Source organism: Apodemus sylvaticus, chromosome 14 (assembly GCF_947179515.1).
Source record: "Apodemus sylvaticus chromosome 14, mApoSyl1.1, whole genome shotgun sequence".
Classification (NCBI taxonomy): Eukaryota; Metazoa; Chordata; class Mammalia; order Rodentia; family Muridae; genus Apodemus; species Apodemus sylvaticus.
Genome location: NC_067485.1, coordinates 54,036,129 through 54,056,242, shown reverse-complemented (window position 1 = coordinate 54,056,242; position 20,114 = coordinate 54,036,129). Strand labels below are relative to the sequence as shown.

Below are 20,114 nucleotides of genomic sequence, written 5' to 3'. Positions count from 1 at the left end.
GTTGCAACCAGTCCAAGAGCTGAGCCAGGGAAGAACAATCAGCAGCCAGGATGGGCTGGTAGCATAGCTAGAAAAAGAATTTGGAGGAGTTTCTTTCTTCTGTATTTTTGGGAATATTTTATAGAGTGTTATTATTACTTCTTCTCTGAAGGTGTAATGGAATTCTACTCTGCATCCATCTGGTCTGGAGCTTTATTTATTTGGGAGATTTTAAATTACTACTATTCGTTGGTTATTTTGGGCCTGTTTAAATTCTTTACTTCATTTTGATTTAAATTTGGTAGGTCGTGTATATCTAGAAATTCATCCATTTCTTTCAGATTTTCCAGTTTGGTGGGATATAGATTTTCTTTTATAAAAGTACTTCCTAATGATTCTCTAAATTGTCATATTGCTTTATTTTTCATCTTGGACTTTGGGTCCCTTTGTTAATTTGCCTATTTGTCCATCTTGGTAGTCTTTTAAGCAAACTAACTTTTTATTTCATTGATTCCTTCTTCATTTCTATTTCATTAATTTCAGTCCTGATTTTGATTATTTCTTCCAGTCTACTGTTTGTGGGTGTCATTTGTCTTGTTTTTCTAAAACCTCCACGTGCAACATTAAGTTACTAATATGAGCTCTCTCGAGATATTTCATGCAGGCACTTAGTGCTGGAAACTTATCTTTTAAAATTGTCTTCCTGTGGAAGCTTCAGAGAGGGTCAGCAGTAGAGAGCACTAGCTGCTCTTCCAGAGGTCCTGCATTAAATTCCCAGCACCTACATGGTGGTTCACAACTGTCTGTAACTATAGTCCTATGTCTCTGCTACCCTTTTCTGGTATGTAGACATACATGTACTCAAAACAAACAAATCTGTAAATGCATCTTTAAAAAAAGATTGCCTTCCTTGTATCCTATAGATGTTTATATGTTGTGTTTTCATTTTCATTTGATGTAGGATTTTTTTTTTTAGTTTCTTCCTTGATTTCTCTCTTGATCCAATTTTCACGGTGTGGTATTTAGTTTTCATAGATTTGTTTACTTTCTGTAGTTTCTATTGCTTTTGCTTTTTCATTTGTATGTTCCTTTTGTATGTTGCTTTTGATATCCAACTTTATTCCTTTATGGTCAGATAGAATGTAGGCTGTGATTTAATTTTTCTTCTATTGGTCAAGACTTTCGATATCAGAGCATATGCTGATGCAAAGATAGCAGTCAGACATCCCCTTGGGGGTGATGTATTCTTAGGGAAAGGACCTTTCATGGAGTGTGAGATTTGTCTTCTCAGAAGCAATGTGAGACATACTCTGGTTCTAGATCATTCAGATTAGGGCAAACTGCCCTGCCTTCATGAGCCCCAGTTTTCAGAAAGTCAGGGGATACAGAGAGATGAAGACAAAATGGCTTCCTTGGAACGTCTGGTAAAATAGAAGTAGGAAGGGCTAAATGTACAAGAACAAGCATCCAGTGTGCTGCAGCCAATCCCCGTTCATCAACTGAGGAGAAGGAACTTTCTCATTGGTTAGCCATGCCAGAAAATGCTGACACTTCACACACACACACACACACACACACACACACACACACACACACACACACACACACAAAGTGGATAAGATACAAAGAAGTTAGATTCCAGAAAAAGTGATGTCAATCACTGACAGAAGTTCTTCTGTACCAGCAGTGTTCATCAATTAACTATCTAAACCCTGAGAAGCAGATACTGTTATTAGCCTTGTTTTACACCTGAGGAAAGGAGAGCCAGACTATGCAATGCAACAAAAGCTAATCCACACCCCAGGTCATCTTTACTCTTGATCATGAAGCTGGATTTACTTCCAGCTGGGAAGCAGCTGCTGAAAAACCCCACTCATAGGTCCAACTTCCACAATCTAGACACAGCAGGAGACGTCATCACCAGCTGCCAAGATGGTATGCACATGCCCTTAGGAAAAGCCAGTGCCTCCTCTTCCCACCCACTCTCAGATGCAGCGTCTGCAACATCCCCCCTCCTCCATTAAGCCTTTCCTGTGCGGATCTGTTGCATGGTGCGATTTTGTGGCATTCCTTGGCTTCAACCCACCAAACCAGTCGCTTGCATCATTACTGCAGCAATTTACAAAGGAAGACAGCAAGGCAGAGCAGTCTAGCTGTGGTTCTGAGGGGCTGGGAATCAGGTGACAAGCAGGGAAAGTATGGACACTAAATGGATGGATGGTTATTCCATAACGTGTACTAACCCAGAATAAGGGCATCTGACAACACTTATTCTGGGCCAAGAAGACGGAATGTCCGGAAATCTACCTGGAAAGCACACAAGTGCTCCACCTAAAGGACACGGTCGTGGGAGGCACTCAGAGGCACTAAAAGTCACGGGACTTTCAGACTGTTCAGTTCTTAGGTTAGTGAGGATGACCACTGAAACCTGTATCTCCAAATGTAAGTGGAGTGCAAGGTTGGCAGGACCTGGTGAGTTCTGCATGACACCATTACAGGGCTTGGCTGATGGCTGCTAGAGAGCTTTAAACAGTGAGGTATTTCTTTTCTAGGACTGAGAATTGGACCTGAGGTTTTGTGCAGGATAGGCTAAAGCTATGCTGTATTGCTAGCCCAGTAGTGCATTTTTAAAGTACTTAAAGCAGGTGGGGTGCTGGTTTTTCTTGTAAATGAGATAGATCCTGGAGAAAGATAGGATAGTGGGGAACATGACTGTTTGGACACTGTTTGAAAGTGGATTGCATCCATCTGATGCCCAGAATGAAATGTAACAGTGAGATTACATTCCTGTATAATAGCTTCCTAAAAATGCTCATTAATTCAGTATGTGAAACACCAGTACAAATTATTCTTGATTCTCCAGGACCTTTTAAAAAGAAGTTGCTAAGTAAACTTAGTGTATTAGATACGATTTAAGTTTTGTTAGATCTCAAAAGATTTCTTTTCCCATTTAGACAAAAGCCAGCATTCCCTCGGGGAATTAAGAGTATAGCTCTTACTTGCTAAAAGGGGCCATTCTCCTCATCTCTGGACATATGGTCATTAACCTATGCCTGGGGTGCCTATTAGCATAGTAAGGTCTATTCTAGCCTCCAGGGTCCCTCAGTTTCTGCTCACACACACCTGCTTCAGGGTCATTGTGGCTGACATACCCCTTACCCCTACTCCAAACCTCTCCCGACCCTGAGCTTCCCTTCCCTTCCCCCAGCTTCTCTCCTTCCTATATAACCATCATTTTGCCTACAGGCTCTTGGTTCCTATGAGCTTCCTGCTTTCTCCCTTCTTTTCCTTTCTCACTCCTCCCATCCTTTCCACTCATGCCCTCATTCAGTCTAGACCCTTCCTTTGGCTGAGCTCTTACTCATATCTACAATAAAACTTTCTCCTCAGTCATAGCTAGGAGCAGTCATGTCTTCATTTTTCATTACACTTTGGGGCTTTCTTTCAGGTCTGCATGAACAGTTAGGTAGTTGAAGCCTAATCAATTCTTTGTGGAAGACAAGTATCACATGAGTTTTCCTGAGATGAGAGATATGAATAAATATCTTCTGATCCCAAATGGGTCACAGATGGCAAGGAATAATTCCATCCAACCTAGGTTGGTGAACCAGTGAGTTTACTGAGGTGAGTTACAGGAGAGTGGATGACTCAACGGTCACCTTTCTCACTTTGAAGCCCTGCCAGTTTCATCCCTGATGCTTTCTGAGGGCCAATCATTGCTTTGGCAACTGCCTTTCAATTGCTTTGACTTTGCCTTTTAAAATCCCAATATTAGAGCTGGGGAAAGAGTTCAGTCAGTAAAGTGATTTTTGAGAATATGACCACTGGTAGGTTCCCCATGCTCCAGTGGATGGCCTCACACCCACAAATGGGAAGTGTTCCTGAACTTAAGTACATTCTTAAAAAGTGCAAAAGACATAAAATTTGGAGGGGGCACGTTGAGGGGATATGAGGGAAGTTGGAGACCCTGGGTTGAGTCTCTTGTAACACACATACATTCACGTACATGCACACTCTCATCAGAGAAGATTCTTCTCAAAATAAATGATAATTAACAAAGAGATCCACTTGGTATGCTTGGGGAGGTAGTCTTCTTGCCTTCTTTCTCTGCTTCTTGGCTACTACAAGATGAACAGTGTCCTCCAGCACGTGCTCTTACTGTGAAGTCTTATGGGTTCTATTAGCCCCAAGCAAGAGGACCAGGTGACCATATGTTCTTTCATTGTTATCTTGAGTATCTGTTATTGCAAACAAGCTGGCTAACCTGGAGCTTTACTTGTCCCTCAAGCAGTCCCCACTTCTAAAGTCAATGTTTGTGACATTAGAGGTCATAACTAATATAAATCTGTGAATTTTAAAATTTCACCCCCTACTTTATCTGTAAAACCACTGGTGATTCAAAAGTGGTTTGTTTAATTATCTATGTGTTTGGGTGTTTTCTGTCGTTTTTTTCCTGGCTGTGGATATTCGGGTTTATTCCATTATGATTTGATGACTGCATTTTTTAAATTAAATTATTTTATTTATTTACATTCCAAATGTTGTCCCCTTTCCTGGTCCCCCTCCCAAAGGTCTTCACTCCATTTCGCCTCCCCTTTGCTTCTGAGAGGATGCTCCCCTACCCACCCACCCATTTGTCCCCAGTTTTAAAAGCAGCATGTAGGTCAAATAATGCCCTAGAAACTTGTTTATATTATCTCTTTTTCTTGGCCCTTAATTGAGTATCATTGTCCTCAAATCACAGATGTGAAAAGTGTGAGCATCACCTTCTCAAAGCGGCTGTCATGTGAAGATGTGAATGCGGGCACAGAAAACATCCAGTGCTGCAGTGGTGGAAAGCCCACCTTTGCTGGCTTGTCTGCTTCTCAGTCTTGTCTCTACTGCCTTGTAAGCATCAGCCTGCCTCTCATCTACTTTTGTCTTTTTTGGTTTTTTTTCCCCACTTCTGTCCTGATTGTCTTTTTCTCTCTCCATATTAGAACCATTTTCTTTTTCTCTCTGTGGAGCTAGAACCTCAGTTTTGTCCCCCAGAAAATCTCAATGATTATTTTGTTTGTGTTTTCTATTTTTAAAATACTACCAAGAGCTGCTTGTATAGACCAAAAGACATTCTTGTTTACTTGATACTTGCACTGTGGGACTATTTCAATAGTTTTATTCAGCAACAACAATTCCTCTAGATTCCATAGCTTGTGTCAAAGAATTTGACTAAAATACAGAGAAACCATTGTTCCTTGGAGGGTTTTCTGAGCTGCATCTTCTCATTGTAGGATGAGGCTGAGGGGAGAGATATGATGACTTCACTGGCAATTAGGGAACTGGTGGAGCTTTGCCAATGAGGGCTGCCCAAGTCATAGTGTAGACCTGGCACACACATTGTGGTCCAGATCTGTCCTTCCCTCAATGGTATAGCAATAAGGTCAGGATCCTTGCAGGCTGTGTATGTGTGATTATACTTTGTAGAAGGGTCAACAAATGAACTTCTTTCACAAGTGGCTGTGGGTATGTTTTCAAGGAGGAAATGGCTTTGTGAGTTCATATGTACACGGGTGCCACATAGATACAAATGCAGTCATGTGGATGTCAGACATTGTCTTTTCCATGATCAAAACCAAAAGAAAGTATTTAATTGAAGGCTCATAGTTCCAGAGAGTTAGAGTCCATGAGCCTCATGTCAGAGAACACAGCAGCAGGCAGGCAGGTGTGGCGCTGGAGCATTAGCTGAAAGCTTACATTCTGATCTACAAGTAAGAGACAAAGTTAGAACAAGCTGAGATGACAAACTCTTTTGAATCCTTGAAGCCCACCCCAAGTGACACACCTCCTCCAAAAAAACTACATCTCTTAATCCTTCCCAAACAATCCTATCAACTGGGAACCAAATATTTAAAACACAGGAGCCTAATGAACCATTCTCACTCGACCAACCAGGTATTGACCTTGGGTATCAGTTATCCTTAGGTATTGCTCACCTTCATCTTTGAGACAGCATCTCTCCTTAGGGCCTGGAGCTTACCGATTAAGTAAGTCTTTGTGCCAGTGAGCTTTAGTATCTGTGAGTGTCTCTCCAATACTCAGATTAAAAGCATGTGCCTCCATGCTTGGCATTTGTATATCATTTCAGGGGTTTGAGCTTAGGTCCTCATGCTTGTACAACAAGCATTTTATCAACTGAATCATCTTCTAGCTCCAGTACAGAAAAAGTTTATTGGCTAATTAATAGAAGTTTTCTCTCCTGGGCTAAAAGTAGCTGCTTCTATTATATCCCGAAGTGCCGGGCTTTCCTGATGGACACATGCTAGCACAGCTACAAGCCTGGAATGTCCTGTGAGGTTAAGAATAGTCACAGAGAGAGAGATGACTTCTGCTTCGGGGCCCTGCAGTTGTCAGGAGTGCCTGTGTCTCATTGGCAAGCAGCTTAGGACTGTCTTAATGTAGAAACAGAAGACCTGACCTCCCAGGCCTCGGAGCATATCTTTCTTTCCACAGCTCGGTGCTTACCTCCAAGTCTGATACAGAAAAATGTTAGTTGATTTTTAAACATCCTTGGAGTACACGGGCCTCAACACCCTCCAGCAGCCCAGACCTGTGGTTTTCTTCAAGCATGGAGAAGTTGAATTTGTTGGGGTTCCTCATCATCACCTTGAACTGCAACATGACCCTTGTGGGTGAGTCCTGAGGAAAAAAACAAAAACTTGTGGTTTTGTTGCCATATTCAACTTAAAAATTATTTTCAAAAGTTTATCCCAGTTTTCCGTTTGTCTGGCCCACTCCCAAAATAAAGGTTAGAATGTCACTGTTAGCCTGGGAATCCTGGCAAGTTTCCCGGGGTCACACCTTGTACTCATCAACATTGGAGGATGTGTGGGTAGTGGGAGCATTACTTTTAAGGCATCTCTTAGCATTTGGGTTCTGAATTTGAAGGCAGAATCAGGTGGAATTGATGAGAAAGTAATGCTTCTGTTGTGTCTCCTTATAGATTTTATCTGTGAAGATTAAGTTATAAAGATTATTAATTTATTTTATGCACTTTAACACAGATACCAAGTTTAATTTAGTTGTTTATAGTGTTGGGGGATAGAGCTCAGAGCCTCAGGCATGAAGGGAAGGTTATCATACACTGAGTTATTTTCCCAGCCCCTGGTTACATATTCATTCTCCCCCAGCTTTGCTATATAGCTCAGGCTGGCCTTGAACTTTTGATCCTCCTGCAGTCTTATATAACCTTCTACAGCCCTAGCTATTCTCTTAACAAAAGAATAATGAAGATTCCTGAGATTGATACAAATGAGTTGGTTTCACAGAGTTTGAAAAGAGGATGGAGAAAACATGTGCCTGGTAGGAGGTTGATAGTTTTTTACTCTATTTTGTAGAACTTGAATAAATAAACCTAGTATTGAAAGGTTAAATCCATGACTTCATCATCCAATGATGCTATTCTGAGTTTGACTGCCTTTGTGAATGAGAGTTGTTTCCTTTCCCTTTTGTTTGCTCACAGTTTTTGTTAATTTTATTAATAGATATTTTATTAATATAGTGACTAGACTAAGGGGAAAGGAATCTTGAGATACTAGAAAAGGAAATACTCTTAAAGAAATTCAATTTCAAGAACTCAGAGCTACAGGCCACATAGGCTGGTATCATAAAAAAAAAATAATGCTGAAATTAAAATCTTCTGTTTGCTAAGCACAGTGAAGAGAATATGCTAAGGTCCTTTAAAAAGTTTAATCCCTACAAAGGGTAAGATCAAATTACATCATGAATTTGCTCAGTCAAAATGCTCTCTGGCCCTTTCAGTTCAGGCCATGGAAAGGCTAGGTAAAGTGCATGACATATTTTACAGATCTGCTCACTCGAAACATCTTACAAATAATTTCAGGCTGTTCCTGGTACAGCAAAGGCTTAGGAAGTAATTGCCTTAAAGAGTTGGTAGTGGGGTTTGGTGGTAGAGTATTTTCCTAGCATAGCCCACAACATGTTCTGGTTTTGATCTTTGCTATTGCCAGTGTGTGTGTGTGTGTGTGTGTGTGTGTGTGTGTCTGTCTGTCTGTCTGTCTGTCTATGTCTGTGTCTGTGTCTGTGATAGCTGCCCCTATTGCTGTGAGTACTACTGATATCTCAGGGTGTAGAAGTTAAGTTGCTGTGTGGAGCCAGCCTTCTCAACCTTAAGACACTGATCCTTCCGCTTGTTCTGGCCTTAGGCATGATCTGGCTGATCGTGGCGGTCTTGCTGAGGATGCTAGTGCTGGTCTTGGCAGGGTCACCTATCTATGAGGATGAACAAGAGAGGTTTATTTGCAACACGCTGCAACCAGGATGTGCCAACGTTTGCTACGACCTCTTTTCCCCAGTGTCACCGCTGCGGTTCTGGCTAGTACAGAGCCTGGCCCTGCTTCTGCCTTCGGTGGTCTTTGGCACCTATACCCTGCACCGCGGCGCGAAACTGGCTGCACGGGGAGCCTGCAGGCCTCAGGTGCCCGACCTGTCAGCTGCCTACCTGGTGCACCTACTGCTGCGCATGCTGCTGGAGGCTGGGCTGGCTTCCCTGCACTATTTTCTCTTTGGCTTTTCTGTGCCCGCCCGCGTGTCTTGCTCGCAAGTACCCTGCTCAGGGGCTGTGGACTGCTACGTGTCGCGGCCCACGGAGAAGTCCCTCCTGATGCTATTCTTTTGGGCAGTGAGTGCGCTATCCTTCCTGCTCAGCTTGGCCGACCTGCTTTGGAGCCTGCCGAGGAGGAGATTGAGGACCAGGCAATGGGTCAAGGAAGAGGCTAGACCAGTCTGCGAAGTACCTGCACCTCCTCCTTGCCTCTTACGAGACCCTCAAGGCTATCTTAGCCAAGTGGACCAGGAGGACAGACAGGAGGAGCAAGTTGTGCCTGAGGGCACAACAGGGCAGGGCGACAATGTTCCTCAGGCCAGTGTGTCAGGGCTGCTGGAGCATTCAGACCAAGATGTTAGTGAGGCCACTTCCTCAGCTGGTGACAGGCTGACAGTGGCTCACACAGCACATGCGTTCAGATCCCACAGAGAGACGTCACTGGACCTGGGGAGCAAAACTACCCAGTCAGATGAGCTCTCCTTGGCTACCCAGAGCCACCTGGCCAGGCACTGTTCAGCCAGCCAGCCTCAAGCTCCAGGTCGGCTGGCCACCTCAGGCAGTGCCCCCCATCTGAGAATCAAAAAGTCTGAGTGGGTGTGAAGGCAGCCAAGCAGAGCCCCAGAGCCCCCTTTCTGCCACCGTGCTGCCTTTTGTACTCTGACAGGGTAAGAGGTTTCTTCATCTTGTATTCTTGCTGAGACCATTTTATATTTAACTAGAGATTTTATCTCCATGGTGTAGAATCCCATGGAAAATTATCCTACACTATTCTAAGAACTGGAGGTCAAGATGGTCCAGCTAACTTACTTTCTGTTAAGCCGCGTGCTCCTCCTCCATATAATCGCTTATTTTAGCTTTTATTGAATTGCCTGATTAAGCAAAAGCTCCTGCTGTAGCGAGACACCAAGATGCCTTTAGAAAAAGACCCTGCAGGGTCTCATATGGCCTTGGTAGGCATGGAATGACATGGTTACCACCCCTGGAACAGGGCCTATAGGGCATGGGCCTCCACGAGTGTCAGTGCTGCTGTAAGGCCTGTTTGTATAATATTGTACTTATTTTTTACATACCTCTTTCAAGGCATTTCCTCCCTGTTAATGTTAATGACTCCATGCTAATCAGAGATAGCATGAGTTCGGGAGGCAAAGGTGTAGTTCATGTCTCAGCAGACTTGTAAATGGAAAGAATCTCTGGAAGCATGAGTTAAAAATGTGTAATTTCTCAATAATGCAAAATATACGAATGCAATGTGAATTATATGAGGGGCTTCGCAAACTGAAAGGAACAGAAGCAGCTGTGCTGTGAGCCGGCTTGTCAGAAAGATACTAAGGAAAGAGACTGGGGAGTGGTGATCCCAGGAGATTTCACCTAGCTAAGATTTTTATTTGTGCTTACAAAGGCAGATAGATTCCTCAGTTCAAGATCTGCCTGGGACAGCGCAAGGTTAGGCCCAGGCGTGGTCCCACCCAGCTAACAGAGTCAGGCAGATCTCTGCATTCTTTTGAGGTGCTTAAAAAAATGTGCTTGCTGTCTCCTAAGAACCGAGAGACTGGTGTCATGGGATGCTGATTCATAGGGTAATCAAAAGGGAACCTTGGGTAAATGACTGGATCGACATGTAAAATAAAAGACTGGGCTTATGATCTGCAGAGAATTTTTTAGAATAGCAAGAGAGAGCTGCTTGGAGAACTGTCTAGAGCAGAAAATAGAAAGAGGGCTGTCTGGAGAAAGCAGATCAGAGAGAAAGTCTTGAAAGCAGAACATAAGCTGTCAGTGTGGACCTATGATTTGACTTCAATTGTTTGTTCCAATGCTCTCAAATACCCCTTCTCTCTCCAAGCCGAGGCTGGTTTTTGGAAAAAAAAAAATCCTTACCCTAAAATCTCAGAGCTACACTTGGGTCTCCAATACCGGAATGTAGTTCCAGTCAGCTGTAATAAAGACTTTCAGTTGCCTATAAACTGTCTGAGTGAACATCCGGGCTTCCCATAACAGCAACAGACTGTGCCCACAAAGCCACAGGGTCAGACCTTCACGGAGCCTATTCTGAAACAAGCCCTGGCAGAGGCAAAGCCGGCTGAAGGACTCGCCCATACAGGGCAAACGGACATTGGGTGCAACTAGAGAAACAACAGTTTTCACTGGGAAAGGCCATGACACTGAAATGCCCACAGCAGGCCCAAGAAGTCAGATAACCCAGTTGGTAGCTGGCATGGGTTTGTTTCCCCTGCCAGGCTGGCAGCCACTTTTGGTTTGGTGTCTAACTTTCCCTAAAGCATGATATTATAATTATATAACTCCTCAGTAGTTTAATGTTTTCCGGTGAAACATTATGAGATACTTGGCTGTTATCTGTTCTTTTGCTTAGACTGATTCTTTCCATGGAGTATCAGTGGCTTACCATCTTTAATAAAGCAATGCCCATGGCTCATACCTCATATCTATTGTACTTACTGAGTTTATTTCTCCTATGCTTTCTGAAACATCTTTTCTGTGCTCACTTTTGCTAATCGTCTCCTTTTATTTGATGAGCCAGCTTTGTCTATTTGTTGAGTTCTCTCCTCTGCCTGCTGAGTCATCCCTCTTCCAGTCACCAGTCTTTGCTGAGCTATAACTCGATGTTTGTTTAAGTCATCTCTCCTGTTTTTGTTGAATGGTTACTTTACCCAGAGAGGGAGGAAGTCGTGTTGCTGTTGTGAATAGCTGGGTTCTTCACGGTTTTTATTCCAGAGTGCTATTTTTGTTGTTAGTTTTCTGCTTTTTTTTCAATATAAGGTTGAACTCAGGGTCTTGTTCATCCCAGGCAAGCACTCTCCACAGCCACACTCCCAGGCTTTAGGTTCAGGGTCCTCTGCCTGTGAGTGAGTTTGAGAGTCAGGTTGTATTAGCAGTTCTAACGTGGTTTTTTTTTTTTTTCATAGTTACTACAGGTGTAATTGTCATCGTGGAGGCTTATTGCTGAATAATCTCACACTTTCTAGCGCTTTCTGAACTCTGGCTGGCTAGTTCAACTCAGCTGTTCTGTCTCAAACTCCTCCCTAAGCTGACTCAGTGTAGCATCTCTCAGCTTCTCACTAAATTGCTCAAACTAACTCTGCCAATTTGTTCCATATCTTCTGGCTCCTTCTTATTCTCTGGCTTCAGCTGCCTCTGTGGACCTGCATGAACTCAACTCCACTGTGTCACACTCACTGCACTGATTCCCAAATGACTCACTGAGTTTAACACCACTTACCTGAACTCAAATGACTGAACAGAGCTGCTTTGCCTGAACTCAATAGAACTACCCTTCAATTATATGTCATTATTTTGCATTAAAGATGTGTGCTAAGGATGCGTCTGTATTCCAGCCAGATTGTACTGAAATTCAGGGCATTTGGGTCAGATCATATAGACCTGGATGTGATCCCTTACCAGAGCAGCCGTGTTGCTGGATTAAAATTTCTCTACAGGGAGTGTTCCAGCAGCGTGGACAGGAAAGCTGCATGCAATGGCAGGCACAACTCCTTCTCCCTGTGCTTTCACACACACAAGAAACACAATTATTTTAGATCTGGATATGTCCCATAGAGGCGTTCCATGCACTTCTTGGGGTCATTCTAGTTGTGACTGCAGGCTGTGCCAGCTACAACCTAATCGGTGCTAAAGCTTTATATTGGGCAAAAGGAACATGCCTACAATGAGACAGTATAAACTATCTCAGATTATTTAAACTGAGCAGTAACATCTGGTCCCTTCTCGTGGAGGATATGAGAAAAAGACGTCTGTCCCTCCAACAGATGATAATAATAATAATAATAATAATAATAATAATAATAATAGCAACAACAACAAACACCTCATGCACCCATAAAAAGACAGATTCCTAAAGGAAAGCTTGGTGATGATGTGTTTGCCACAGTGAAGACTAACCACATGCTAGAGACGTCTATGGAGTGGGCATCCAAATGGTCAGAACAAACACAAACTAAATAGACCTTGACATTCCCAGAAAATTGAAAGACTGTGCCTTTTACACACCTCCTCCCCCTTCTCTGTTCTTTCTGTTCTTGAAGTCACTTAAAATTGTGATCTCTGCCTCTCACCTCTTTCTTCGATATTTAGGTTCACGTCTGGCACAATGGCTATTCAGTTCACCTGAGTTTGATATTCCTGAAACACTAAGAAGCAAATCTCATTGGGTTCCTTGCAATATGTTATACTGGTGGACTTTCCAAGGCTGGCTGTAGATTTATGCATATGGGAAGTCCTTGAAACCTAGTGTTATTTTAAGTTTAAGCACTACATCCTGCTCAATGTTGAGCCTTGATGAGCAATAGAAAATTCAAATTGCCAAATTCATATGTCCAGGCTGGGTGCCCTGGAACAGCTGGGACGGGAGGTATTTGGGCAGAGGACATGGTTACTGCTGAACTGGGTTGAACCTGGCATTTGCCTCCTGACCCTGGAGTCTGTGCCCAAGCTTGGCTCACAAACATTCAATTTTATATGACCAACACTGGAAGGAGCTGCTTTGACATTCCTGCTACTGTCCAAAGTCCTACATTGAGAGATCAGAGCCTGAGATTCATGCCACAAACCCAACATGCAGTTTGGCCACAAGAAAAGGCAATATTCTGAGCCAAAGATCATGGCTCTCTTCCCATGTCTACCACTGCTTCCTTGCTTGTAGTGATTGGTTTAAGGAAAGAATAAAAGATAATAAAAACTTCCTTAATTAGATCTGCAACTAAAATCTCTGTACTTTGAAGCCATCTAAATTACTTTTATTGTAAAGAAAAAACAAAGGGAGAATGAGAGTGACAAAGCTAAAGTTGTTCAGTTGTTTGTGTTTTGAACTGCAAAACGTTCATTAGATAATGCTTTTCTGTGGAATTTAGCTCAGCGAGTTTTCCCTAGGCTGAGGTAAAGATAGCTTCTGAGACATGAATGTGATCACGAACGCATTGGTGGCTCTGATCTCTGAGCCAACAAGTAGTTCTCGATGCCTGTGGAGATGAGAGTGAGGGAGACCCTGAGTGTCAGTGTTGTTATGCATGGGACAGTAGTCTGAGTTTAGCAAGGAAAGTGTTATTCAAGTCAGTGCCTTACTTCTCAGATGCAGCAGTCTACACTAGAAACCTCTTTCATACTGTCTGGGTGCAAATTTAATTTCAGGGAAGATCAGCAGTGTGGAACATTAAGGAAAGAAGAAAGGGAGGGCACAGGAGGACTGTAGTGTGAACCCTGTGCCTCTCATTTTATGCTAGCTAGCTCCAGGCCAGTTTAGAAGGGTTCTGGAAAATTTTGGCTGGTTATGCAAGAGATAATTTTTTTTCCTTGAGATGAGGTGGATGTCAGACACCATCTTCCTTGTATTTGAAGTGTTTATGTGAGTGTGTTCCTTGGGAAACTTTCAAATTGACTTCTAGCTCTGTAGTTGGTCCCAGAGAGGTGAGATGCTAGGATTCCATACTCTTATAAGTTAAACTTTATTTCATTGAGAATTGAGGAAATTAAAGTCAAATGCAGAATGTGTATGCTTCAGTGTCTAGTATTTGTCTAGAGTGCAGGAATACATATATTTGATTTCAAGCACTGGATAAAACCTAGATTTTATCAGAAAGGGTCTCTTTCTTCCCCAAGTGGAGAGTCAAGAGGTCAGAGGTTGCCCCTTGTCATATCTCTATCATCTGCTTCTTTGGTTGAAAGGTGTTAATGAGTCATCCATGTGTCACTGGACAGGTCTTTCTTCAGTCACTCTGACAGGGGCTGCTTGTTTCCCACAAGATCCACATACATTAGGCTAACAAGAATTTAGGATCTGTGGAGTCAAGTTAATAAGGCAGCATTTATAAAACATTGATTATGCATGTAAATGAATCTCAATCTTTGTCTCTTTCTGTGATGTAAGACTTTAAAGTTCACCATATGCCACCAGCAGTTGGAAAACTGAGTTGGGTTAGCCTCACCTGTCCAGAGCCTCTTAAATCCTCCAACTCCAGCAAACTGCTCCCTGTCTTTACAGGCCTCAGAGAACAGGAACAGGAGACACCATGCAAACTTCAGAGTAAGGACTCGGTCATGTATTCCAATAAGATGTCTCTAGAGTTGAGATTACAGATATCTGACAGAATACTGTGAACTGAAATGACTTTTGGTGATAGAGAAGATGTTAATGTACAAGGCTTTCTGGTTTTTTGTTGTACCAAGTCTTACCAGCAGGGGCCTCTCTTGGATCACAGTTAAGATCCAATAGTTGAAAGGCACCAAAGCAAAATGTAAAACTTCTCTTCACCATATCACATCACTGCCCATTCATTTTCATTTTTTCTGACTTAGCTCATAAAAAGCAGAATTTAAGAATTCTCAGGAGTTTATTTGGGAATTCTATTATCAATCTGGATATTGGACAAACAATATTGGACAGTAATACGGTGGTGTTTTGGGAATGAGAAATTAGGGGATAATGGGAAACTGAAAAATCTAATCTCATAGGAAACTGCTCATTGAACAAAACAAGAGATCACCCTCTGGGGATGAGATGCAGTTCCTAGTTTTGACTTTCTTCCTTTGATTTTTTTGCTCACATGCATCTAATCTCCCCACTTCCCCACCTTTCCACATAAACTGAGAAGGTTTGGCTTGAGATCTGGAATTAGAGTATAACTGTCCACCAAGACACATGGTAGGAAGTTAGCTAGGTGTTAGAATCCCTCAATTTGGCTGAAGCTTTCAAGGAGATATAGCAATGGAATCTTCCTCTTTCCTTTCTAGCTGTTCACTAAGCAGCAACAAGAACCCCTTTATCTGTAACCACTTGAAAAGGCTCTCTGCACAGATGCATAATGCTCTTCCATTGGCTTATGAAATATGTTGTTTTATAGTTAAGAATCCCTCTATTGCGATGCTTTAGAAAGTTAAAGTTTTATTCATCTCAGAAGAATATTTAAAAAGCAAGGAAATATGCGTGAATTGGTCTTCTTCAACTGAGCCATTTGATCTGAAAACAGCCTCAGGTTTATATTGTGGTGCCTGGTTAGCTAGGTTGATAGAGATGAGACTGTTAGTTTTCACTGGTCATGTTTGTCATTATTCCCTTTGGACAAAAACTCTGGAATTTTGTAGACGTTACCATGGGAATGAGCATTAGATCATCAGAGGAAATTTTAGTTTTATAGTAATTAATAAATGTTCATTAAATTTTGTTGTATGAATCTTCAAAAGGAGGGTCAGAAGAAAATTGAAACTTCAGGTCAAGGGACTTCCATCCTCCTCTAGAGTATCAGCTTGTCTTCATATGTCTTTATTTCCTCATCTAAAAAAATGAAATATGTCACTATTCTAAGAAATAAGACACCAGGTTTAAGGGGATGTCTCCATTATTAAAGTGACTGCTTCACAAGCACAAAAACATTAGAACTGTGATGCATGCTGAAAAGAGGGAGTTGGAGACAGTTGGAACCTTGGGGCTCAATTACCAGACAGCATAGCTTAACCAGAAGTCACAGATAAATGAGAGTCCATGTCTCAAAAAACAAGGTGAACAGTGCCTGAAGAAGTACCTTAGAGGTAGAGTGCTGGCCTCTATGAATGCGCACGCGCCCGCGTATGTGTGTGTGTGTGTGTGTGTGTACATGATGAGGGGCTTTTATGCTTTGGGAAGTAAGATACCTGTAAATGGCCAAGGTTATTCTTATTCCTGTGTTTATTGATCATCTTTTGCATGCAGAGCATTGAATGGCTTACAAGGCAAAAATCATCTTCTGGTTCAGAATTTTCTCTGATGGCACAATTGGGAACCCAAAAACCAAACCAAACCAAACCAAACCAAACCAAACCAAACCAAACCAAACCAAACCAAACCAAATAAACCAAACCAAACCAAAACCAACAACAAACAAGAAACCAACTGAGAATGGAGTAAAAAATTCAATCTCATGGTTTATATTTAAACATTTCAGCATAGACTTTCAATATTCAGTAAATAAACCATACTGAACTAGATAATAACACTTCCTGGATACAATAAAGGAATTGTCCTGCTTCCCCTACTCAGCTGGGGAATTGGGAGGGTTGGGTCTTCCTTCTGTGTTCATAAAGGAACTGTGCTGTGTCCCTTATTCACATAGGGAATTAGCAGGGAGCTAGGCCCTTGGTCTTCTCCAATGCCATTTTTAACCCTCAGCTTCCTGTCCATGCCCCTCTCAAAGTAAACTACTCCATATAGCAACCATGGCCTGAATGCCATTTGACTGAGCCATCCCAAAATCTATCAAGGCTATAAAGACTTGGTTCCTGGTGAGGTGGTAAGTGGGGGGAGGGGGCGTGTGGACATTTAAAAGGTGGAACCTTATGGGAAAACCTCAAATTATTGGAGGCATGCTCTCTGAAGGGATTATAGGGCATTGGCATTCATCTCCCTCTCCTTATTGGTTCTGGGACTGAGAGCTCGTATTGAGCTATTCTCATGACTATCATGGAAGTTCTCATGTGAAGTCCTTACACCAAACCTCCAGAACTGTGAGCCAAAATGGACCTCTTTACTTCATAAGAAGGTCATGTTAGGTATTTTGCTACAGGGATGGGAAGATCACTGAAATGGTGTATTTCAGGAAGCCTCCTGGCAACACCCCCACAGTTCTAGAAGAAAAGACCGTGGAATCTGCCAGGAATATAGTAGCTTGACTCTAAGCAGTTCTCTAAATGCCTATGGAAACAAAAGTCCTGGGAAATGATGCAACTTTCTTAAAATAACCCTGTTAATGTACATTCATGCTCCCTCTCCCTGCTGCCTTTCACTCCTTTCTATTAGAACAGCAGTTAAGTGCATGAGGCACAGAAAAATGCCAAACACTACAAAATCAACAAAATGATAAGATAGTACGTACCTTTCAATAATAACTCTATCAATGGTTAAGATTCTATAATTATAGGCAAGGGTTTTAATCTGTGCATTGTGACCCTTTGGGAGTTGTATATCAGATATCCTGCTTATTACATATTTATGTTATGATTCATAACAGCAGCAAAATGGTTTAGAACTACTGGTCTAAGGAACGGAAGGGAGTTGAGCACAGACACAGAGAGGAGCACCTGTTGTTATCCCTTCCTAGAAGAAGGCATCGACGAATGTCTGAAACATGCCACAAGCATTTAAACTCCTCACTGGACTCATGGGCACCCTTTTCCATATATGGAAACTGATGATGCTGGCATTTTCTCACAGTGGAGTGGAGTAAGTTGGGCTAGGAATTCAGATCTGACTATAAAACTCTTGTTTCTTTTTGCATCTCACTAGTCCCAGGGAACCCACAGCAGGAAAAAGCCCTTCCCCCCACACTCTAGTCAAGTTGTGGCTGTGGCAAGGCTTTGCTATGAGTCATCTCTGGTCTGGGAAAAAGAGAAGAAATTATTCTGTTGCAGAAGATCTACTTTTCTGTCTTAGTTACCTTTCTACTGCTCTGATTAAATGCCAAGCAACATGGGGAGAAAAGGAATCACTTCATCTTACACTTCTAGGGCACAGTCCATCATCTAAGGAAGTCAGGGCAGAAACTCAAGGCAGGAATCTGGAGGTTGGAACTGCTGCAGAGCCCATGAAGGGAATGCTATTTATTAGCTTGCTTCTCATGGCTTTCTTAGCCATGAGCAATGACCACAAACTGTGCAAACCAAGGTTTACCCTCAAGGCAATTTGGTGAAGAATTTTCTTAACTGAGCTCTCCTTTTCTAAAGTGAGTCTGGCTTGTGTCAAGTTGACAAAAACAACAAACAAAAAAACAAAACAAAAAAACTAGCCAGCACATGTCCCAACTACAGTTTTAATCTAATGAGGATTCCCAGCTCCTTGACTGATTTTGTTAATCTGGCTTTCTTCTGACTGGGAATAGAAAGCTTTGTACTTGCCTCTTTATCAAAGAAAAACACATGGGTCTGTTCTGGTCTGACTTCAAACATGTCTTTGTGTATATGTGTTTAAGTGTGTACATGGTCACAGGTGCACAAGTGAGTACACAGTCATGTTTGTAGTGGCCAAAGGACAACTTCAGGTGTCTTTTCTCAGGAACTATCTCCCTTGTTTTTTTGAGGCAGGATCTCTCACTGGCCTGAACCTGGCTGGTGAGGCTAGGCTGTCTGGTTAGCAGGCCTCCAGGAACCTCCTGTCTCTGTCTCTGTCTCATCAGCACTCCTATTACATCTACATAACACCACATCTGGCTTCTTTGTTCTGGGAATCAAATTCAAGTCTTTACTGATTGAACCATGTCCTCAGCCCAACCATGTCTGTTTTTAATTTGCCTTTATTTTTACATTTATGTATTTGGAGTTTGTGTGTGTATGTGTGTGTGTATATGTATGTGTGTGTATGTGTGGCATGGTACATGTGTGGAGGTCAGAGGACAATCTGTAGCTTTTATCTTTCACTTTGTGGGTTCTAAGCACTGAACTAGGTAATCAGGCTTGGCAGCAAGCATCTGTACTCACTGAGCTACCTCTCTAGCCCTAATGTCATCTTAAATGACTTGGCTATCAAAAGAGATGGAAAACCTCACCTAAGTCATAGAAAGAGGCAAGAAATGTTACTCATTTAATTCTTGGAATGTTTCCTTTTGTCCATAGTGCCTACCTAGGACTGGGAGTTAAGGTTATTTACTAAGGACTCAGCTCTTGAGTTAAGTCTTCAAAACTGGGTTCTCTTTATATTCAAGTGCACCAGAAAGAGCAAATAGCTACTCTATCCGTCATTTAATACTCTATGGATAATGATGGACTAGAACGATGAAGAGAACAAGGTAATTAGAGGAGTGCTCCAACTGGAAACTGAAGAAAAGTAGCAAAGAAGAAAAAGGATGAAACTAGAGATGACAACGGAAGGCAGTGGAGAAACAGAGACTCCAGCAAAGAAATGGCTGTCGGACAGGGAGTACCAGGATAGGCCAAGCCAGTGATGGAGATGAACCTAGTATCAGGACCCAGGGCAAGAAAGTAGAGGGTTCTGACTTGGGGACTATGGCAGAAAAGGCAACAGTGTGAGGTGCAGTCAGATTTGGACACTGAGGGCAGTGGGTGAGGAATGATTTTCTTTGTCTATGGCTTACAGATGCCTAAGAGAATAAACTGAGACACTGCTAACTTTATATCTGGTGATGGGACCATCTAAGTTCAACAGGATAAAGGATTACAGGGGATCTGATGTGGAAAATGATGGGGTACCATTTCCCCATGACCTTGCTGATAACACTGGGTATTTTTCTAACACCAGTATTTCCTAATGACTTGTGTTCACTAGGCACTGTTGGGTTAGACAGTACGTTGTCTACTGCCTTTACATCTTACATTCCTCTGGTTGAATACAAGCCACATACTTTGTCCCAGATTTCTGAGTCTTTATCACAAACATGAGTCATAGTTGGTGAGTAAATAGTCATAAGGAACTTCTTTCTAACAAATGGATGCAGGCCAGGTAGTATGGGTTAGCTGGTAGAGCACTTGCCTAACACACAGAAAGCCCCAAGTTCTGTCCCCAGCACTGGATACCAGGTATATGGGC

General features: G+C 42.3%; 1 protein-coding gene across 1 annotated transcript; it reads left to right on the top strand.

The window, feature by feature from the left end:
- The first annotated feature begins 6,583 nt into the window (after positions 1-6,583).
- On the top strand, positions 6,584-9,181 carry Gjd4 (gap junction protein delta 4). Its single transcript, XM_052156133.1, has 2 exons — positions 6,584-6,647; positions 8,181-9,181. The coding sequence occupies exons 1-2, from the start codon at positions 6,584-6,586 to the stop codon at positions 9,179-9,181; spliced, it is 1,065 nt and encodes a 354-aa protein (XP_052012093.1).
- Positions 9,182-20,114: the final 10,933 nt, after the last annotated feature.